This window comes from Brachyhypopomus gauderio, chromosome 10 (assembly GCF_052324685.1).
Source record: "Brachyhypopomus gauderio isolate BG-103 chromosome 10, BGAUD_0.2, whole genome shotgun sequence".
Lineage (NCBI taxonomy): Eukaryota > Metazoa > Chordata > Actinopteri > Gymnotiformes > Hypopomidae > Brachyhypopomus > Brachyhypopomus gauderio.
The window spans coordinates 21,089,438-21,113,536 of NC_135220.1; the positions used below are offsets into that span (position 1 = coordinate 21,089,438).

Below are 24,099 nucleotides of genomic sequence, written 5' to 3' on the forward strand. Positions count from 1 at the left end.
GAGCAGGTAGCACAAGGCACCAGCTACGCCAAGGTCGTGGGTTCGATCCATAGGGTGTGCGCACACAAGTGCGCACACAAGCTCTGGATAACGGCGTCTTCCAAATGCTGTAACTGTTGCAATTCTACTCCACCGCAATTATGCCTTTTTTTTTTGTACATTTTCGTTCATTCCGGTCAAACTTGCAGAAAATTGTACCAGTCCAACCCTTTACAAAGCTGCTCCATGGTCTCATCCCAGTGTATAATTACATGCTGTATGGTTTCAATGTCATTTTTAAACTTAATAGGAAAAATGAAAACTGCACTCGACCCAACAGAACAAAGCCCGGCAACATCCGCCCCCGTGTTCCAGCTGATCAGAGCCCTTTTTTTAGACCTGGCTATACATCATGTGTCTTTATTGATTTTAGATCCTAGAAACAATCCCCTAAGTGCTCGATCTGTATCCAATCTCCACAAATGTCTCCAGAGCTAATCTCTTGGATGGAGACAAAAGACCATGTGTTGTGCCTACTAGCCCAGAGATCCCTGTCTCGACTGGCTTGTGTTAGGGCAGCATTAAAGGCACCGTGGTTTGGCAGGCCTCCCTCGGCTGTGGCTTGCTGGTTTAGTTGAAGAAGGAGCGTGTTTATCCTTTCAGCCACATGTTATTGTGGCAGTGACTGAGACCGATGCTGGATCAAGGCAGATCTACACTCTCGCGCTGGTGCGTCCAACCCTGGGACATATTATTTTAATTCAGCGATTAAAAAACAAACGGAGTACGTGAGAGAGTGAGGACATTTCTTCCTCTTGTCGTCTTCGTCTTCTTCAATTGCTTTCTCTCCTTTCCTGGTGCAGCCTGGATCTGTGGTGCGTAGTGCTGGATGTGAACTTTCCCCACATGCCTGTTGTCCTGCCAAAAATATGAAGTGCACCTCTCTTCCCCAGCCAAGTATCTGGCCATCTGCTGAAGACTTTATCCAGTGATACCAAGGGACTCCATCGAACCTAATGTGTGAAGAACAAGAGGGAGGGAGGGATGGAGGGAGGAACTGAAAAACAGACAGACCTCTCTCTCTATATCTCGAGTCAGGAAAGCCACAGCTGACCAGTTTACTGTGGGTTGCTAATATTCACAGCTCTACCAGTGAGTTGTTTGTCAGAGTCTCCTGAATTTCCTCTGTCTTGAACCTGCTTTTGAGCTGTTCCCAGCAGCCATGCTGTTTCCTGGGAGTCTTGCTGTGGCGTTCTGAGCTGCACAGTGACAACAGCCGGAGGTTTAGTAGAAGCTTTTGTTTTTTAATTTCAGCGTTCAAAAAATTGGAAGCTGCCCTTGAATCACAGTTACATCACAGCCATATACAGCGAGCAGTACATGGTGAGATGAAATAACATATCTTCTGGGTCCAAGGTGTAAGATCCATCATACGGGGGCGGCGGGGCGGTTGGGACACACACAGGAACAGGCGGTGGGGGGGTAGGTGAACGGAGAAAATACTGCGGAGAGTTCTGTGAGGTGTTTCTCCATGAGCAAAAGAGATTTAATGTTTTTTTTTCTTCTTCCAAGCAACTATAGTCAGAGGAAGGAAGTCCTCCTGTATGTTTCTATAGGTGTCCGTGTAGCTGTAGGCCCTCTCTAATGAGTGCTCCCCTCCAGGACTACGTGAGGCCTTACTGGTGCTGGAACAGTCATCTTGGTGTCTTTTTTTATTAGCGTGGGTGCTGTGGGGGGTGTAGAGAGGGGGAAGAGAGAGAGAAGAAGATGGATTCTGCTTGAGAAGCACCATCATTATGCAGTATGCGAGATGCCATTATTGGGCCCATTACACACAATGACAGCGTCTCATTTATTCTTCCTTACCTGCTCCTTAAAAAGCCTTAATAAATAACCCTCAGCCACCTCGGTGTAAAGGGAAAGGGTCATTTCCAATCCACCACCATTTGTCAAAATTACTTCATAATATCAGGTCGCAGGGTGAATTTTTACTCGGTTAATTGTAGATGAAACCGTTGAGCATACATTTCCATTAGAATCAATTTGTTATCCACCACTAGTTGTGTTCTGGGGATCCACTGTGCTAGTTTAGGCCAGTGTGACACTGGGTTCCACAGGTCGGGTTGATTGGGATGATCTTTAAGGACCTTTCTCTGCACTGAGATCACACCATTATCCCAGTCCGGCTTCAGTCCATTATGATGTCAAATTTGATGAATCTGATTTTTCTGGGGAGGAGAGGATGGATTTATTCTTGGTCTTGCTGCGTGCTAAAGTGGAGGATTTTAAGCCAGCGATCTGAGAGATCCTATTTTAAACCGGCATTTAAAAAAAATTTCAAAAAAAGTTCCAAATACAAAAAAAAATACAATTCTGTTGAAACGTCAAGAGCTTTACTGCAGAATGACCACACTGTTTCTTTCCTGCAGATCTGTGGGATTAAATTTTGGAAAAAAAAACAAAAGGTTTGGCTGTTCAAACCAACCCTCTGGCCTCCGCATGGAAGGCAGTAGTGCGTCTGAGAGCTGATACATGACACTAATAGGAGTTCTGAGCTGGTCGTGCTGGAGAAAAGACTGATTGTTAGGGGGTTTAGCCAGCATGTCGGATCCATGACACACAGGTACCCGCGCTGTCTAGCCCCTGAGAGTGCTCTAATTGCTTTACATCGGTACAAAGGTTTCTTGTAATCGAGCCCCTCTACCTCCATTTGTCTTGCCGTGAGTGTGCAGCTGAATACTTTAATTGGGCTTAGTGGGCCTTTTCCTGCAGTCAGCTCAGCAGGCCCACCGCCAGGGTTTCCCTCGGGGAGACAGCTTTGGAGCCCAGAGAGAAATGTCAATACTTTTTTTTTTTTTTTTTTTTTTACCTTAAAACACTTTAATTAATGGTCTTCCTAAAGTGTCTCCTCTTCCTGAAGTGTGTCCTCTTTCTCAGTGTTTACCTGTGTCACGTCTCATCATTGGTGTAAATACAAAATGCTGATAAACAGGAATACATCACATCCATCAAAAATTCCAGGGGGTGTTCTATAACTCACAACCAGCAAGTGTACAGCTAAGAAAACAAAATTTGCATGTGTGCGTGTGCGTGTGTGTGTGTTTGTGTGTGTGTGTGTGTGTGTGTGTGTGTGTGTGTGTGTGTGTGTGTGCGTGCCTGTGTGTGCGTGTGTGTGTGTGTGCCTGTGTGTGTGTGTGTGTGTGTGTGTGTGTGTGTGTGTGTGTGTTTGTGTACACTCTGTAAAGCACTAAGTGAGAAAAAGTGGTGTTTACTTGAGCAGTGAGCAGAATCTTGTCCCAGCTCTCCTCCTAATCACTTTCTAAACAGTCTTATTGCTGCTTTAATGTTGAGCTCTCCTCTCGCCATGGAAGGTTCTGGAACCAGAGCCTGTAACAGCTCTGTAGCGGCTGGTCCGGACAGCTGTCTTTTACTGTTGTTTGAATCGCCTGCCAAACCTATCCTTAAGACAAGCTAAATATTTCTAGCCAACAGATTTATTCCCTCGTTTTTAAGTCTGGCACAGACTCACACAAAACTCATTATGTGTGGTATTCAAAAATGTAGTAGACTATAATATAAAGAAATTGGCCTTGTGGCTAACTGGTAAGAGCTTCACGTTTGTACGAATGCAAGTTAATGTGCTTAAAGGAAAGTGTGTTTGTCTAAGACTCACACGATCCCTCCTTTTAACTAGGAAGTGTGCTTGAACTGTGCTTGTGATGTAAACAGAGCATCACTAGTGAGGAGTGGAAAAAGTACAGGTGAAGCTCTGCATTAGCAAACCCCACCCATGCATGTTTGCAGAAATGTAGGAGGAGCTTCACAATCACAAGCCCTGCCCCTTCCTGTGCATTCATAAAAATGTAGGTGGGGTTCCACAAAGCCCCCCATGCGATATTTGGATCGGATCGGCAGCTGATATTTGCAAAAAATGCGTATTGGATCGGCAGGCACGAGAAAATGCCGATCCAGACTGCTGATGCAGTTTTTTTTTTTTTTTTTTTTTTTTTTTTTTTTGAAAGTCCGATCCTGGTTTTCCAGCGCACCCATTTAGATAAGCCATTCCAGTTTTTGCTGTGTTTTCGCCAGTGAGTAAAATCCGGTCCGCATTTTCCAGCACACCTTCAGCACAAGAGCATAGCATCTCCCCAATTTAGCTCAGTGGCGTCTCCTAACCATTAAGACGGCCATGTAAATTTGAAGATATCGGTAAAAATATCAGATGTGTGGGATTATTTTACCTTAAAGGATGACAAAACGAAGAGGTAGAGTGCAACATATGCCACAGTAAAGTCAAGCATGGTGGTAAAGCTGTAAGAACTTTTAATACAACCAATCTAATCAAGCATTTAGTGAAATACCACCATAAACATTAAGAGTTTCTAAAGAAAACCGAAGACTTCAATTCCATATTGAAATGCTCTTTGTAAAAAAGAATCTCCCCATCATGCTCGGACTGCAGGCAGGACAAACAGTTGGAACTGAAGGGAGTGTGTAGATGGGGCAGCAAAGTGTGGAGGAGATTGGGGAGTAGATGGCATTTTGCTTTTAAATAGTTTACGATATTTGCACAGATTTTTTTTAAGCTTTGGTTTACACTTGATAAGTACAGCAGTACTGATGCTGTTAATAGACTATTCTACTCAGGTTGCGTGTTTTGCTTTTTTAATACAATTTACAATATTATTTGCACTTATGGCTTTTTAAGCCTTGGTTTACTGATGCCATTTATGTTTGTTATTTATTATTTTGTCTATTTTGAATTTATTCATTGCCAAATAAACAGGTTAGTTTCTCCTTACCAACCATTGTGTATTATTCAAACGCACCTAATTCAGCTGGCTACTTGTTATCAAGAGTAAAACGTTTCAACATGAGTTTGACAACAAAGTAAGTTGGCTAAATAACTTAAAACTTTAATACAAGCTCGGATAGGCCGGTATATGTATCGGCCGATATCAGTATTGGATCGGAAGTGCAAATAAATATCGGTATCGGATCGGAAGTTCAAAAAGCTGGATCGGGACATCCCTATTACGGATATAGATGTTGCTCTGGTGTGCAGGTGGGCTGGTTCTGTACTGGCCTCATTCCTGCCATTTGGTATTTTGGTGAAATTAAACAGATAGTTAGTACATGCAGTTCTAGGAAATTGGTCATGCACGCAGTGGGAGTTTGTGTACTGCTACATTGCGACAGGGGTGTCTTCTCTCCTGTCCTGCTCTCTGCTGTCCTCCCTGGTACGTCCCCTCTGCCTGGGAGACGTGTGTGTTAAAGCTTCAGGACCACAGGGCTGCCAGCACTTAAATAGCTGCTCGCGGGCTCCAGCTGCTGCCCGCCACGCTCCACTTCTCCCCAGATGGCTCCAAGACGTTCCAAGGGCCCTCCAGAGAGGCAGCGCCCGGGCTGGGCTAGCCCGCTCCCCCTCTCCCTCATAAACCCACCTCCCCTGGGCTTTATGCCCAAAACAGAGCCTCACAGGGCCCTCTGTGAAACCGGAGAACAAACCTCCTTACACACACACAGACACACGCGCTCTCTCGCGTCCCCGCGGGCCAGAGAGCGCTCGCGTGCTTTGCACCACCGTCCAACAGACCAATGGGAGCAGGCAGATGGCTGACGGACTGAAGAGCGAGCCAATGCCGGAGCAGCGCTGTGGGAGGGAGGCGGGGACTGGCGGTCTCTTCAGAGCACTTTACTGGCTGGCGAGACTCTAGTAGCGTAGCAGTCCTTACTGAGAGCTAGTTGTCATGGTTTTTAAGTTTTTGCTTTTTTTATGTTTTCTCTAAGTGTGTGTTTAAGTATATAATATTATGTTACCCTTTTTAACACTGGAGGATTTACAGAGATTTTGGACAGTGTAAGTGTTAACAAATGTTAGACTAGTGTTGACATATGGTCTTACATTAAGATGAAATATGGCAAAAGAAACCCAGGATATACCCAGTTAATTCTGAACAGGTTTATGTATTGGAGCCTCTTAGACCCTTTGACCGATCTCACCCACACACACACACACACACACACACACACACACACACACACACACACACTCCTTAGCACCATGTGGCCCAGGCCGCCCTGCAGCACTCCAGATCCCCTTTACCCTCTCTGCGTGTTTTCAGGAAGAGTAATTTTCCTTTTAAGTTAATGCGTGTGTGTTCGTGTGTGTGCATGTGCATGAGTGAGCGGGTGTGTGTACATTCTTGTGTCCATGTGTGTGGGTGTGGGTGTACGTGTGTGTGTGTCCATGCATGTGGGTGTGAGTGTACATGTATGTGTGTGTGTGTGTGTGTGTGTGGTGTGAAGGGGTGAGAGAAGCAGCTGTTTGGATGCTGTTAGCCACACCCCCTCTGCCTCTTGGCCCGCTATCTGTGACTGGGGCAGGTGGGGGGGTGGGGGGGTTACTCGTGCTCGTTGTTATCCCAGACCTGACAGGAAGCATACATCACAGCACCGGGCCCCTAATGCCAAACACATTCCAGCAGGGCCTGATCAAAGCCCAACTGCCCAGACAACAAAGTGTCCTTTAATAGCACGTTTAGACTGCATAATTGGAGAGTAATTATGGCTGACAAAACATTTCACATTTTTTTTCTATTTCTCTGCATTCTATTCTCTCTCACTCTCTCTCTCTCTCTCTCGCACGCTCCATGTCTGTCTGTCGCTCATTCTAACTAAAAAGATCAGAGTAGTTCCAAAGTGAACAGGGTCACGTGCTGCAGCGTTCATGTCAAATCACCCGGGCAGGCGTGGAGGTCAGGAAACACAGACACGCAGTGGCAGCTTCTCACCAGTGACCTGGAATAGCACTGCTAAACCACACGAGGCGTGTGGTAAGACGATCTCATGACCTCCTCTAGCTGACACAGCTACTGTGTGTGTGTGGGTGTGTGTAAGGAGCTCTCGGCCTAAGCTCCTGGACGACGGCTGTAGCCTCTCTCTGTCAGCCCTCTCACCCCTGTGCTCGTGCGCTTTAATGGTTCAGCTCAGCCTTTGATGCCTTCAGTAGGCCTTTGTTTCAGCCGCAGAGGAACTTGTGTAATAAATGGACTGCTGGTGGACAGGAGTCACGTGGACAGCAGCTGGACGGGGGTGTGTGTGTGGGGGGGTTCAGGTCTGGGGGTGTGTGTGGTGGGGGTGCTGCAGGTCTGGGGGGTGTGTGTGTGTGTGGTGGGGGTGGTGCAGGTCTGGGGGGGTGTGTGGTGGGTGTGCAGGTCTGGGGGGGGGGTGTGTGTGGGGGGGTGCAGGTCTTGGGGGGGTGTGTGGTGGGTGTGCAGGTCTGGGGGTGTGTGTGTGTGGGGGGTGCAGGTCTGGGGGGGTGTGTGGTGAGGGTGCAGGTCTGGGGGGGGTGTGTGGTGAGGGTGCAGGTCTTGGGGGGGGGTGTGTGGTGGGTGTGCAGGTCTGGGGGATGTGTGGTGAGGGTGCAGGTCTGGGGGGGTGTGTGGTGAGGGTGCAGGTCTGGGGGATGTGTGGTGAGGGTGCAGGTCTGGGGGGGGTGTGTGGTGAGGGTGCAGGTCTTGGGGGGGTGTGTGGTGGGTGTGCAGGTCTGGGGGATGTGTGTGTGTGGGGGGTGCAGGTCTGGGGGGGGTGTGTGGTGAGGGTGCAGGTCTGGGGGATGTGTGTGTGTGGGGGGTGCAGGTCTGGGGGGGTGTGTGGTGGGTGTGCAGGTCTGGGGGTGTGTGTGTGTGGGGGGGTGCAGGTCTGGGGGGGTGTGTGGTGAGGGTGCAGGTCTGGGGGGGGTGTGTGTGTGGGGGGTGCAGGTCTGGGGGGATGTGTGGTGAGGGTGCAGGTCTGGGGGATGTGTGGTGAGGGTGCAGGTCTGGGGGTGTGTGTGTGTGGGGGGTGCAGGTCTGGGGGGGTGTGTGTGTGGGGGGTGCAGGTCTGGGGGTGTGTGTGTGTGGGGGGTGCAGGTCTGGGGGGGTGTGTGTCTGGGGGGTGCAGGTCTGGGGGGGTGTGTGTGTGGGGGGTGCAGGTCTGGGGGATGTGTGGTGAGGGTGCAGGTCTGTACCACACGCCATTTCACTGGCTCGCTGTCTCCTCGCCAAGCGCTCCACCCTCAAGGGCAGAGGTGAAGCCCGCCTGACTCCTTCATACTGGAACAGCTGCCCGGGGCAAAGCAGTGCTTTAAACCTGCAGGCCTGCCCCTCATTTAGTGAGGGATTAGCACGGTGACCCCGTGTTGCTCTGAGCCCCTTTAGCAGATCTCCACATTCTGATGTGGATTTAGTGCCTAATGCTGGCAGTGAGGATGCTGTCAGAGGCCTCGGGTTAATGGGAGAAAGACCGTAGACCTTTGCTACTGTTGACAGTAAATGTTCATGACAATTTAAGTTCATTGAATGAACAGGATACCCTAACATTCGAGAAATCTAGATTTCACTAGGAAATGTGATTTATTTTTCTATCATTGAGACTGTAGCAGTCGAAACATTAGGAGCGGCCTCCGTGTGTTAGTAACGGCTGCTGTGAGAGACGGGAACAGGGACCCCAGAGTTGGGCGGGACCGCTGCTGCTCCCGACCAATCACAGCACCGCTTAATCGCTCGTCTGTGCAGCGTGGCGGCGCACACGCTACGCTTCAGCCAGGGCTCCGCCCAGAGGCGTGGCCTGAACTCACCTGCTCTATAACACCCTCCCCTATGTGGGCAGAACCACTGCCCTCGCTCTGGTCCAGCACGCCAAGACCGAGTCGGACTCAGAGTCTGTGACCTGGAGAGGCCGGCTGGCTTCTGACTCGGACGAGCTGAGCTGACTCTAGAGGTCACTCAGGGTTTTTGGTTTTATTTTTTATTCATGGTTAAAGCTTATTAATTTACTGCTTACTGTTTAATTCACTGGTCACTCATCACGCACTCTTTTTGAGTGTGTGCGTGCATGAACATGCTTCTCTAGGGTGTGATTTACATCTGTAATGCCCTCACCTTTTGTGATAATCCACACTTCTGGAGTGTGTGTGTGTGTGTGTGTGTGTGTGAGAGAGAGAGAGAGGAGAGCAGTGGGGAACCGTCAGGGCCCTCTACGCCCTCTCAGAGGGCCTAAAATATTCTTAAAGCATTATATATATAATTATCCAATTTTATTTTATCTACTTACAGTTTGACATTCGACATCTAAACAATTACAAAAATATAAGCAAATAAATATTCACCCGTGTCTATTCAATCTGTGTTGGAAGGTGAGGGGTTGAGTGGAAGCCTGTGAGCCTGTGTCTCCCCCTATCAGGACTGTGATGCCCGCTGTTCGTTTACAGAGGGCCTGGCAGTTATAATTCAGCGCAATACCAGTTTCAAATGACAGCAAAATTGACCAATCATATCTTCTCTCTTAGTGGGCGGGCTTAACTGTATGATTATTTCCGCCCGCTGTGGCGACGCTAGCTGTGTCGTTAGCACCATCGCTAGCTAGTTTCGATTCATCCCTTTGACGTCCTCGTGCGCGTTGTTTACATATTCCGCTTCCGAGAACCACGGAGCTGTGAACCTTATTTTGTTTGGAAACTTATTTTGCCTTAAGATGTTATCTAGTACAGATATCATTGTTTATTGCGTTTTTAAAGCTGTACTGTCGTCTCAGTTTTTCTTTATTTAGTTTATTAAGAAAGGAAAAAAAAAATTTCGGGGGGGGGGGGGGGGGGGGGTAGCGGGGCCCAGGTTTAAAGGTCACGGTTCGCTACTGAGAGAGAGAGAGAGAGAGAGAGAGAGAGAGATGCCTGCCCACTTCCTTACACACCCCATCCTTCCACTTATGCTAATTAATCCCAGCAACAGCTCTCGGTGTCACTCACCTCCTGCAGCCATGGCGACCATCCCAAAGTGCCACCAAGCACAGCAACACTTCCCACCCACCCCCCCCCACCCCCCCCCCCCCCCCCCCCCCCCCCCCCCCCCCCCCCCCCCCCCGGGCACTTCCTGGTTTAATTGGACTCTTTTCTAAGGAGCCCCACTGAGTGTGGAGTCACACTACCCCCTCCTCAGAGATTAAAATCCCAATCCCAGTTTCACTAGAGCTCACCCCAGAAACACTAGGGATGCAGAGACTGGGAGAAGCCGAGGGAGGGGGAGGGGCAGAACGTAAAGAAAACAAATAACTGCACATGGAACGGGGAGAGGAGAGGGAGAGTGAGTGTTTATTCACCCTCCTGGGACGAGAGTGAGGTGTAGATAGTAAATAATTAGCAGCAGAGAACTGGAGTTTGCACGTTTGATCTCGCTGATGGAAAAGCAAATGTAATTTAGTGTGCCGCAAGTAATTTACCAGTTAGCATGAGTTCCTTTTAATTTCATTTAGCTCAGCATCAGTCTCTCAAATTAAATATTTTTGCTGTTTACAAAGCAGATCTTTGGCAGGCCGAGCTGTGTTCAGTGGAGAGTGAGACGCAGTGTTGATGTTTATTCATAATGGTTGTCTGTGTAACTGCGTGTGCAGGCTGTTTTCTAAGGAAATAATTGGCTGCTGTATGTCTAGGAAATGAATCTCAAACTAAGCGATGGCACCGGATCACAGACGCCGCTGGTCCAATCCGCCGGAGGCTCTCGCTCTCCACAAACGAAGGTGTTAATTATTAGTCTGAATGAAGTCTGAAGGCTTTATTTTATTTTGCTTTTGTGGGGAAACGTTGTGTGTTATGGTCTTTCAGTGTTACTTTCAGTGTTTACTATGAGCAAATGTGAACGTTCTCCACTAACGACGGCTCGTTGGAGTGACAACATCCTTGTTGTTGAGAAGGGCTGTCAGGGCCACAGGATTACCTCCGTGGAAGTCGACCTCTGACCCTGCGGCTCATGTGTTTTGTGTGTGTGTGTGTGTGTGTTTTGTGAGTGTGGCAGAGGGCATTGTTGTGCTCCATCACATCCGGCCAGCCATTTTGTTTTGGCCTGGCAGTCTCGGTAGTGGAGGGCGTTACCGTTTTCATTTAAGGTGACAGAACTTAAATATTAAGAAGTCGTCTGTCTGTGTGTGTGTGTGTGTGTGTGTGTGTGTGTGTGTGTGTGTGTGTGTGTGTGTGTGTGGAACGCTAGCCCTGGAATAAGCTGCTTTAATGACAGCAGGTGTGGGAGCAGGCAGGCTGTGCATGGCTGCTAAGAGGCAGATATAGCAGGATGGAAATGACTGGCCCTCGTTCGGGCCGGGCCTGAATATTAATGCGGCCTGCCTGGCCCACGGCTAATGATGAGGAAAATTCCCTAATAAAAACTTGATGTGATGGGCAACGAGCCGCGGGGTCACTGGAGACAGGGAGAGTTAATAGTGTGCTGTCAGGTGGAGGGAGCTAAGTGATTAGAACCAGAGAAGCCACCCCCCCTCCTTACTCTCCTTGCCCTGAGAGAGGGAGGGAGGGAGGGAGGGAGGGAGGGAGCTGAATGAGAGAGCACGTTCACTCGGCTAGTTTTGACAACAGCGACTAGGCTGCCGAGAAATGTCAGCCACAGGCTGGTGTGTTTTGTGTTTAAACAGGTCCTGCATCTTTGAATGTTTGCTATTATTGTTCAGTTAAAGAGTTTTGGAATTTCAGAGTACATTGGTCTGTCTAGTAAAGTATTTTCGTTTCTGTTGATATGGAGTTATTTTATTAATTCCACTTATAAACCACATAATCCAATACAGGTGGGTGGTGCCCTTCCTGGCATCACAGGGTACAAAAGCAGGACCTTACCCATCACACACACACACACACACCCATCACACACACAGGGTTAATTCAAGGTGCCAGTTGGCCTAACACACACATCCAGGCAGCAGACATCCAGGCAGCAGACGGGCTGGGAACCGAACTTGACTCACTGTGTAGTGTGCGTACAAGTCCGTTCACATCATCATACAGTCTGACCACTGATGTGCACTTGGCTTTGATTTTCCTACTGATTTATGTATTCTTGCGCAGTAAAGCTTTGTGTGAACATATTTGTGGCATACAACAGAAGAGTGTGTGTGTTTGTGTGTGTGTGTATGTGCACATCTGTGTGAGTGAGCACGTGCATGCGTTTGTATCCTGGTGTGTGCATGCGTGTGTGTGTGTGTAGAGGGGGCAATTAAAATCCATACAAAGTGGAAACCTGTCCCCAGGGAATTTCCATAATGGCGCAAACAATGCAAACTGATGTATTTAATTGTCTGAAAATCCTTCCATTAATCTTTGATTAAGCTAGCATCTGCTTGGTGCCCAACCTTCAGGAGCGCAGCCACGGCTGTGGAGAGAGAGAGAGGGCCGCAGATGCTGTTCCAGACTGAGGGTGGGGCGGGGGCACGGGTGGGGGCACGGGTGGGGGCACGGGTGGGGGCACGGGTGGGGGCACGGGTGGGGTCGTCCAGAACCTTTGATAAATCAAGGAGGAAAAACAAAAGCAAATGGATTGGAGGGTGAGCCCGCGTGAGCCCGTCTGGAGACTGCTCACTCCCCACTCCAAGGCCTCCACCTACCAACACAGACAAATGTACAAGAGAGATGAAATAATGAATTCAGATTTGTTTGGAGGTCCAGCGTCTCCCGTAAAGCTCCTTCACCGGTGGGAGGTGCTCCTGCCCCGTCCTCCTGTCCTCCTGTCCTGTGTCTGTCCCTGGCTTTTCATACGCATCCTCTCGTACGCCTACCACAGGAACATCACCGTGGTGATTACAGCGACTCGATGGCATAATGACAACAGTGAAGTAAACGAGATCAAAAGCAGTAAAATGGGGAAGTGGGGGAGGGGTTGTTGTTTCAATGTCACCAATTGTTGCTAATACATGGTTTTATACAGGTTATTTTATGTAGACACACCGTTCAGATACACACACCTTTCTTTTAATTTTTACAGCGAAATTTTTTTAGCAATGACATCTTTGAGTTGTGTACGTCTGAAGTTGCTGGCAGACACATTAGCACTGATAAACTGGAGTAATATTGTGGAACACAAGCTGGACATTTCTACTCAACAGGAGCCATAAAATAGCAGTGGGCTCAGCACACACTCCTGCAGAGATCGAACGCAGAGGTCACAGACATTAAAATCATTGTTATTTTATGAACCGCATTTTTATCCCCCCCTTCAGTCTCTCGGAGGCCTCACTGAGAGCTCGGTGAGTACACTGGGGAAGGAATTGTCAGCACATGTTGACGAGGTGTGTCAGGTTGTTTGTGCTCGTTGTAACACACTGGAAGGCCTACCTGTCACAGAGAGAAGGGGACTTTTCATTTTTATATTAATATTTATATATTAATTAATATTAATATTTGTAGTAGAGACCTGCCAAAATGAATATTTTGTATTTATATTGTAATCTAGCAAGTTTTGCCATTGATTCAGTAGAGGAATTTTGACACTGATTTGTGCCGATCCCAATGACACTGAGACACTGTGGAAAAAAAGTTTGTTTATATATATATATATATATATATAATATATATGTATATATATATATATATATATATATATATATATATATATATATATATATATATGTATAATTTTTTTTACTTACATGCAGCTTGTGTAAACAATGTTTTTACGTTTTTCTATCATATTTTTAACATTTTTCCTTCCTCCACAACTGCCCTTAATTTGCCCTGTATGTCTATATATTGCTGACAGCTGACATGCTGGTATAGGATCAATTTCTGGATGTCATCAGACCAGACCCAATGATCCTGACTGCCTGACCCGCTCTCAACTGTCTGCGTCTATTTTTTGCCTTGTGTCCTGGCTGGCCTTTTGCACTCTTGAATGCCATTATGGTTCAGAATTGTTTGTGTGTCAATAATTCACTGACTCAAATTCAATGGTTCATGACTACATAGAGCTGCTTTTCCATTTATGATGTCAGTGGGAGGGGCTTAGCTGTTAAATTAAAAACATCTGGCAAAAGAGCACTTATAGTGATCAACCAAAAAGAACACGAATAAATTTTGAAAATCATGCAACTTGCAAATACAACTAGCACTGTTTTGCCACTGTGTTTAAAAAGTGCTGTATACTGCCTTGCCATGCCAGCAAGCTTTAAATGTGCAGGTGTACAGGTAGAGTGTATAACCCAAACATGCAGGTGTACAGGTAGAGTGTATAACACAAACATGCAGGTGTACAGGTAGAGTGTATAACCCAAACATGCAGGTGTACAGGTAGAGTGTATAACCCAAACATGCAGGTGTACAGGTAGAGTGTATAACACAAACATGCAGGTGTACAGGTGGAGTGTATAACCCAAACATGCAGGTGTACAGGTGGAGTCTATAACCCAAACATCCAGGTGTACAGGTAGAGTGTTTAACCCAAACATATACAGGTAGGTACAAACATGTACAGGTAGAGTGTATAACCCAAACATGTACAGGTAGAGTGTATAACCCAAAAATGCAGTTGTACAGGTAGAGTGTATAACCCAAACATGCAGGTGTACAGGTAGAGTGTATAACCCAAACATGCAGGTGTATAGATTCAGCCTATAGCTCATTTGTATAGCTTATAACTCTTCTCATCAGCAGTCAAATACTGACAACAGGATCCTGTTATTGGGATATTTGTTAGTAGCTGACCCATCAAATCTGAGTCATAAAATGCTGATAAACATACTCATACCTCATCCGTGCCCCACCACCACTGTCTGAGAGCCCCTGCACTGCTGAGAATGGACCGGCATCCGGATCAGCTCAGCAGTGGAGCTGTGGTCTGAAACTGCCTGGCAAAGAACAGGGTAGAATATAAGGGACAAACTGACCATGGTAATAAATAAAATGTGTAGCCACGCTCTAAACAAATGTCCCTTTGTTAAAGTATCTAATAAAGTGACCAGTGACTGAAGGCTTTTTATCATTAAAAATTATATTATTTGTTTTCCCAATTTGTTTCATAATCAAATATTACATGCAAATCAGCCATAATTTTTAAAAGACCAACAAATAAATAATAACAATATAGATGTTGACATAAGGGTGACACAATAAAATAAAATTGGAAATCAAAAAATGCTAAACTAACTTAAAATAAACTAGCATGTATTTGCTGTAGCACTAGGGCTGTGGCAGGGGTCGCCCAGGCAGGGGTCGCCCAGACAGGGGTCGCCCAGGCAGGGGTCGCCCAGCCCTCTTTCATTTTGTAGGAACTGGAAGAACGGAATAGTTCCAGGCTCACAGCACAAAGCAATAAAGCAAAGCCCAGAGTCCCTCTCTCAACACCGAGCACCAGGCACACCGCCATCTTCCCCTCTGAGCGCCTGACCCCCCCCCCCCCCTCTGCAGGGAGGAGCGAGAGAGCTCCAAGATGGCAATCAGGCCTTGATTTGCCAACACATTTCCAATGATTAAAATGTAATTAGCGCTAGCGTGCACCTCCTCCCTGGCTAATTTCGCAATGCGCTGTGACAGGCAGGCGGCCGGCGGTGCCGGAGCCCCAGAAGCAGATGGAAGCGCAGGCAGCAGGAGGGGAAAAAACCATTTTGCCGCGCCATGGTTTGCATCAGAAAACCATCAGGAAGCACAGCTTTTTTTTTTTGCTTTTTTTCTGTGGGTGGGTGGATGGAGGTGGGGGTGGTGGAGGAGGGCGGGGTGAGGGGGAGGGGGGGCGCTACAGAGCTCTCCGCAGCAGCACATCAAATTGGCACTGTCTGCGCTGACCCTGGCAATAGCCGCCATCGTTCAAGCTGTCCCTCCCCACCACCCACCACCGCCTCCGGGCAGAGGGGGAGACGGCGGGGCAGACAGACAGGGAGATGGGGGGGGGGGGGGGGGGGGGGGGCAAACCAAGACCCAGCTTGGCTATCTTCCAGCTTTTCCTCCCTCACAGAACCTTTAGAACTGCTGCCTACATCAAACGAACCCCCACTGGCTGAGTTTTACCGCGCTCAGATCACTGTCAATTAATTCAATGGTCATTGACATTGCCAATTATAATACAATGGCAAATAGACCATGAAATGAAATGTTGCGTCTTTTATATCCTAAGCTGACATTTGACTGTGGTTTTCCATCACTTACTATTAAATCAGAACAGGCTTCTTCTGTGTCTCTTGACATGTTGCTTTTTAAAACATATTTGGGGACGGCCCCATGCAGCGGTGCATTTGGCTTGTAGCACTTATGAAGTGAAACCACACGTTTCTCTGGGAGTTTGCTCGGGACTGCTGGGAGTGCCGTTCACACACACCGGTTTGATGTGGCCTTGAGCGTCCGTAGAGTCTGGAAGGTCACGGAGTCCGTACGAATGAACCATCTGACGTCAGAGCAGGTATTAGTTTGTGTGTGTGTGTGTTCACTGCTGATGTAATGCTCAGATGTAAAGGTGAAACGGATTCAGCTCGACCTTCTGCTGCAAATGAATGAAGTCTGTGTTATTACAACACATTACTGGGGAGCAGCACAATGCTGTTAGCCTGGGGGTGCTGGAGGTGTTTCACGCTGGAACCTGGATGCTTTCTCATACGAACGGCTCCAGTAATGTAAACCCCAGTTCAAAGGAATGGCACAAAGCTACAGTGGCACAATTATCCAGATAGTAGTGAATTGGTTCCCCAGACCATGGCATTACAAGTGTGTGTGTGTGAGAGAGAGAGAGAGAAAGAAAGAGGGAGAGAGAAAGTGATGACAGAAAGACAGCTTAGCTAAAGAGGGAGCGAGGGAAGTTGTTTTTGCTGCGAATAGCTACAAAAACACAGTGTTTGTTTAACATTCCTTCCACGTCAAAGTGAAACAGTATGTCTGGAGTGTGGAGGCCAAAGTCGGGTTTGCCTTAAAGTCAGCAAAACAGTGCGTCTGTCCCAGCGTACCTGATTGGCTCCTGCGCGGAGGAGGTGGTTCTTCGGTGTACAGTGGCATACAGCAGGCTGCCCATGCTTATTTTGCTTAAATGTGTATACGCAGAAAGTTGACCAATCATTGCTTGTTCTATTTCCTGCAAGGTTGATCCATGTTTGCAGTGCCCTCATTGATGAATAACCTTTTTGTAAGGTGGATAGGTTGTGTGCGAGTGTGTGTTTGTGTACGTGTGTACATATAAATGTAGATATATAAACAGATATGTAGATATATACATGGTGACATGGTGATTACAACCTACAGCAGAATGTGGACTGTATAAAAGCCTATTATGTCCTACTGTAGAGTGTACCTAGATAAGTGTGTGTATGTATAGGACCACCTGATCGCTGTATTGCAGATACATGTAGATGTAGATGTAGTAAGAGTTCTTCCATACTTTCAGGGAGTACGGGAATTCACAGACCTGCTGTCAGAAAGAACAGGACATTTACTGTATTGGTGTATTGGGGTTCATTAGACAGCTTCCCCCCTTATTTTTCTATAATAAAATGTGTGTAAACATTAAACAGATGTCTGTCACTGTCTTAACAGTAGTAATAGATTTAGAGGTGACTGTTTTTGCAGTATATTCATTAGATGTAATCAGAAAGTCCCTCACAGTGAAATTGTAGCATCTGTTCACCATCTAACATAATTAACAAAACTGCGCACAATTAACAAATGTATCCATTACACAGTACTATTAGCAAGCGCATCTCTGTTATATCTGGTTTGTAGCTGCTAGCAGGCACAGCTACTACACGTATGTCACCTAATGTTGACAGCTGCTGCCAGCCTTATATACTTGATTAGCTGTAGTCATGTTCCATATGCCTTAGTTATTAGAGGGAGTCTGGGAAACACTGTGTGGTCACATCTTCGACATTAAGCATTTTTCTTCGCTTTGGTCGCAATAGGGAGTCTGTTACTGATCATCCATTATTCAGACATTTTGGAAAGAGCAGGTTAGGCAGAAAAAACCTCGAATTCGAGATAATACCTGTCGCCTGGACAGTGACACCACAGTTCTGGCATCAACCCAGCTTCTCTGTGGGGGGTGAGTTGGTCATGTACTAGTGGGCATATTTGATTTGGGTGCACCAGTGCAAATTCCACCACGCCCATTTTCTCTTTGCTGAGTCACCGGTTTGTTAAGAAGTACCGAGATGTACGGTGGGTGTTCCTGAACGGTGCGGCCATACTGGCGTCCACATCTGCAGGAAGCAGGTGCTTCACCACCACAGGTGCTCGATCGCTGCCTCATTCTCCACTCCATTGGTCAGTTGCGATGTCACCGCCCAGTCTCATCAGCACTAAAGCAGGGATCCTGCAGCGTACTGATACCGCTGGCAGCCATCTTCTCTCAGCTCAGCCCACTGAGTGGGTTAGAGAATAATATATATATATATATATATATATATATATATATATATATATATATATATATATATATATATATATATATATATATATATATATATTGATCAGCCATATCCAGACACTCACTGACTGACATTTCATTTTGATTTGCATAATTGACGGTGACGAGATTCTTCCCTGTTGATTGTCATCTTCTGTTTTGGGCTTCTGTCTTCTACACCGTTCTACTGCCTCGTCTTCTACACCGTTAAGAACATTTGCATTCCTCTGTTCCTGGAATGAAAATAGGAGAAGGAGAGTGAAAGTAATGACAGCGATTTTTCTCTCTCTTACTCTCTCTTACTCTCTCTCTCTCTCTCTCTCTCTCTCTCTCTCATCACTGGCATGCGTGAGAGACTCGTTTAGAGGCACCTGCTCTAGCGACAGGCGCTGGGATGAGAAGTGAAAAGAGAGAAGTTGATTAAATCATCATCAAGTCGCGGTGCAGAAAGTCAATTCTGCTTGCCGTCTTCAATGATATCCTTTTAGCCTAAAGTAATGAGCTATGGCACTTTTGCATCGGGTAATGCAATGAGTTCTATTAGCGTGTACCATTTGCTCCACAAGCAAGAGCGAGTCATTCTGCAGCAGTTGTATCTCAGCAATCAAAGCAAGTGTGTGGCGGTGCAGCCAGCTGAGAAGATGAGGTGATGGAGCGGCCGCCGGTGCTTCTCCTGGGTCGCTACGCTGTGGGCTGAAGAAAAGCACATTTGCCCTTAAACTTTAACTCTTCGCCCGCCTGGCGTCAGCAGAGAGGAAGCGATTGAAGTTAACGAAGCACGGGGTGCGAGGTTCAGAAAGCCAGGCGCATTATTTATAAACGCGCTAATACGAGAATATACGGAAAGTGCTGAATTATGCGAATTGTCTTTGGGTCCTTCTTGAGGACAGAGGAGATTGATTGTGTGTGTTGATTTATGTATGTGTTTTCTGTTTATTGCTGTTGTGTAATAGATAAGTCATGTGTGATTATCCCCAGTGCCGCTCAACAGGGTTGAAGGCCTTCTGAAGTTCCTCTGCTTCAGAGTTGTAAATTAGATCCTCTTTCCCGCTGAGTTCCCAGAGCCCTGTCTAGGGCAGGAGGAGGGAGTGGGGCGGGGAGGGTCGCCTCTCTTTCATTCTCTCCCTGTATTGGAAGTCTGAGCTGTCAGTCGTCAGCTGTCAGTCATTCAGAGCTGGCACAGAGTCAAAGCCCCACCCTGCACACACCCTCTCCTCCACCTACACAGAGACAGATGAGCCCAGATGAAGCATCCCCCTCACCTAACTAATCGCCACATAAAGAACTTCATAAAGAACTAAAGATCTGAGAGCAACACCTAATGTTTTATTTATTTATGCTTTTTTCCCCCCTCACGCTTTGTTTTCTAGATGCTGTTTTGTGTTGGTTTTCTGGTTGTCTCCAATGCACACTTGGAAAATATGCGGAATTTCATATTGAATCAAGTCTTGTACCCTTATTCCAATGGCAAACCTGCGTTTGTGTGTAGGGTTGAGTACGGTTCGTGTCTTTTGAAGGCGTGGACATGGTGTAGACACATGGGCTCCGATTGGATGGGAGCTGCCTGTTCCGGTTTTATTCTTATGATGATAGGTGTACAAGCAGCAAGCTGATTAAAGGATGAGATGTGTCGGTGGAAGAGGTGGAGGAGGCTTGTGCACCGTGGTGGAAGAGGTGGAGGAGGCTTGTGCACCGTGGTGGTCAGCACAGTGATCTAACGTTACTTCTCTGCTTTATTTGCAGTGTGGCAGCGAGAGTGACCAAGACGACAAGGTGAGGCCATCTCAATATTCATCATTACACTACACAGCATTCACTTCCAAAATCAATTCTCATTCATTTTTTAGTACAGTCAGTGAGAATCCTATATTAGACTTTCCTTGAGAGTGTGCAATTCTGTTTAATTAAAATTAAATATCTTGTTAATAACTGTGAAAAAAACTTAATTAACAGTGCATTAATTATGAATGACTAAATGGTGTGCAAAATTTAAATGGAACCATTACGAGCTTCACTGGCTGGTGTGTCACTGTGATCAGTGGAGATTACATCTGACTGGGCTTCTCTGAACCTCTTCAACATCCTGGGATCTGATTAGGCAAAGATACTGTTGACTATTGATCCTTTCCACTGACATTCCAAAGCTGTGTCAAGCTGAGTATGATCATTTTCAACAGTGATTTTTTTACCACACTGAATCAAGAACGTTGCTATACACTGTTAAAATGTCACATGTTTGAATCTGAAAACCACTGCATGCAAAGTGCTCTGAACAAACTGCATGGGACTACTAAAGACTGAATGAGACTACTAAAGACTATTAAAGGACAAGAACATTTCAGTTGTGATTTCAGAGGCTGTGTTGTCATGGCAGTGGTGAATGTTTTAGTGTGTGTCACGTTTGGATGATGGTGGCTGTGCGTCCAAGTGATAACTTGTCCCACAGACCTGAAGCACAGACCTGTCCCACAGACCTGCTGCACAGACCTGTCCCACAGATCTGCTGCACAGAAGGCTATAATGGTGTCTCAGATGTAGATGGCTGTAATGGTGTCTAAATCTTTATCTTCTCTCTTTCCTCTGGCCTTCCCATCTGAATGTGACTGTGTGATCTGTACTCCACTGACATAAGCTATTCCTTCATCTTACCTAACGCCATGACAGGAAGTGATGCGATGTGGTCTTTTCCCTGACTGGCACATGCCTCTCTGTCTGACATTACTCTATCTTTACCACCCCATCTCTCTCTCTCTCTCTCTCTCTCACTCACACTCACACACACACACACACACACACACACACACACACACACACACACACACACACACACACACACACACACACACACAATGTCTCAGCAGTGACAGGAGCGAGGCATTCTTGTCCTTGTCATTACATTGTCTGCTAGTACACTACATAGATGAATTTTCAACTGGAGACGCTTTCTATTTAAACATTTATGGAGGTGTGCGAGGAGCGTAAGGGTGTGTAAAGACTCTGACATCTCGTTTGGGTTTGCTGGAACAGAGCTAAGATTTAATAAATAGCACCATCTGAACACAGTCTGAGTACTGTTCACCACAGAGCCCTCCTACCTCGCTGTCCTACATCGCCCTCCTACCTCCCTGTCCTACCTCACCCTCTCTCTCTCTCTCCTCACTCTGTCTCTCTCTCACCTCGCTGTCCTACATCGCCCTCCTACCTCCCTGTCCTACCTCACCCTCTCTCTCTCTCTCCTCACTCTGTCTCTCTCTCACCTCGCTGTCCTACATCGCCCTCCTACCTCCCTGTCCTACCTCACCCTCTCTCTCTCTCTCCTCACTCTGTCTCTCTCTCACCTCGCTGTCCTACATCGCCCTCCTACCTCCCTGTCCTACCTCACCCTCTCTCTCTCTCTCCTCACTCTGTCTCTCTCTCACCTCGCTGTCCTACATCGCCCTCCTACCTCACCCTCCTACCTCCCTGTCCTACCTCACCCTCTCTCTCTCTCTCTCTCTCCTCACTCTGTCTCTCTCACCTCGCTGTCCTACATCACCCTCCTGCCTCGCTGTCCTACCTCACCCTCCTACCTCGCTGTCCTACCTCACCCTCTCTCTCTCTCTCTCTCTCTCTTCACTCTGTCTCTCTCACCTCGCTGTCCTACCTCACCCTCCTGCCTCGCTGTCCTACCTCACCCTCTCTCTCTCTCCTCACTCTGTCTCTCTCACCTCGCTGTCCTACCTCACCCTCCTGCCTCGCTGTCCTACCTTGCCTACCTCACCTGTCTACCTCACCCTTCTACCTCGCCCTGCGCCCTCACCCTCCTACCTCACCCCCCTCCCTTGCCCTCCTGCCTTGTTGGCACAGATTGCTCATCTGGGCACGGCTCCTTTCTCTCCTGCCGCTAGATGAATTGGCGTCAGGAAGCCCGAGTATCTCCTAGAAACGCTCTGAAAAGCTTTTGGCTCAGTCCTGGCCATGTGCTGGCACGCTCTCTCTCTCTCTCTCTCTTTCTCTCTCTCTCTCTCTCTCTCTCTCTCTCTCTCTCTCTCTCTCTCTCTCTCTCTCTCTTTCATCCATGGAATTCATTCTCTGTCTGATGTGTGTGCAGAAAGAGGGTCTTCCATTAGAGAGACCAGGTAGGACCCTGTATGCTCATTAGAAACAGCTTGAGGGAGATTATTATAGCCACACAGCCTGACAGGTGAAGGAGGAAGATAGAGGAAGGAAGTGTGTGTGTGTGTGTGTGTGTGTGTGTGTGTGTGTGTGTGTGTGTGTGTGTGTGTGTGTGTGTGTGTGTGTGTGTACAGGGTGTGTGTGTTTGTAGGGTGTAGTGTTCAATCCCTGGTGGAACCTTTTTATGATCCACTAACATTGACTTTCATGGTGCAGTTAACAACACATTTGCAACCACTGGAGACCATTTATGCCCTGATGACGCTGAAGCAGTGGCCACCATCAGTCTGATCTCAGATCAGTACTGCACAACCCATCATCAGCCTAAAACTGACCTCAGACCAGTACTGCACACCCCATTATCAGCCTAACACTGACCTCAGACCAGTACTGCACACCCCATCATCAGCCTAACACTGACCTCAGATTAGTACTGCACACCCCATCATCAGCCTAACACTGACCTCAGATCAGTACTGCACACTCCACTTACAAAGTGCTCATCTGTTCACAGAATGCATCCTAGATAGTAGCATAGTCAGAATTCAAGATACCCTTAAAGCAGACTGCTACTAAACTACAGGAATCGGTGTCATTACCTAGTATTGCAAATAAATAAACGCTCAAAACCTAAACAGGATTACCTAGAAGTGCACATCACATAGACATAAACAAACATACAATGTAAAGTACAAGGACAACAAATGCTATCTGCTGTGTTAGTGGTTATTTACTCAACAAACAGGTCAGTCTTGAAGTCTTGAAGACCACAAAAGACTCTACAGTCCGAATAGCTAATGGAAGATTGTTCCACCATCTCAGAGCCAGGACACAGAACATGAGGCTTCTCTTCTGTGAGACTTTAAGCATGAAATAACGACCACAGACTGCAAGTTGCTCCATGAATTGCCGTTAACTCCCCTGGAAAAACGGCAGTGTGGGTTATTATTATTAACAAGGCACCGGCTTCAGAGCGTAGACTACAAGACACATTATATGAGCACCAACAGCTTAGTTCTTAAGCACATTTGAAGAGTCACTTTGTAGCCAGACGCGATGGTGTTCATTGTTATTGTTACTGTTTATTGTTCCAGATGGTTCTCACTGCTGCGGAGAGGCCGGCGTCTCTGACGGGCCGCCCGCCTCTCTCTGTTCAGCCTGCGCATTCGCCTCATGTTTATTCCTTCTGTGCTAGTGGCCGGGGGCAAAGGACGCCGTTTGATGGCCGTTAGCTTCTTTTTGCTAATGGCGGCGCGTGTTAAAGACCTGTGATTTGGCCCTTTCTTCTGCAGGACCCAGGCATTAGTCGGCACTTTCAACCGTGGCAAGAGTGTGTTTGTCCTTGACACCGAACACAGAACCCGGCCACTAATACGTTTACTTAGATGTGCTTCCACTCTTCCGTTTTCCTTCTCATGTCTTTCTTCCCCTCGTCTTTCACGTCGTCTGCCGGCAGCGTTCGCCTCGAGGCAGTTCTAGGAGGGTGAGGCGCGTTTCTCAATCTCTCCACAGGAGTACTTGTACATAAAATGTTTTTATCTTCCTTCTGCACTTTCACGCTCGGGGGCACACCGAGGGGGGGTTGGGGGGGGGGGTAGTGGGCGGAGCTTGTGCGTGTGTTAGACCTGACTGCGTTAAAAGATGGTGTGCTCCTCCTGTCCGTGCTGAGCGTGCAGGGTGTGTGGGGGCGGGTGGAGGGGTCGGAGGGGGTGGTGGGCTGAGCGATGTTTACCGGGCTGAGAGGGTATGCAGCGCAAGGCCGCCATGCAGGCTGATG

General features: G+C 47.3%; 1 protein-coding gene across 6 annotated transcripts in view; it reads left to right on the forward strand.

Moving 5' to 3' along the window:
- auts2a (activator of transcription and developmental regulator AUTS2 a) overlaps positions 1-24,099 on the forward strand; it is a 302,379-nt gene that overhangs the window by 166,437 nt on the left and 111,843 nt on the right. For all 6 annotated transcript variants that reach the window (XM_077020418.1, XM_077020417.1, XM_077020416.1 and 3 more), the window contains one exon: positions 19,911-19,940. In XM_077020418.1, the coding sequence (XP_076876533.1) occupies positions 19,911-19,940 (30 nt within the window). The remainder of the gene's footprint in view (positions 1-19,910; positions 19,941-24,099) is intronic.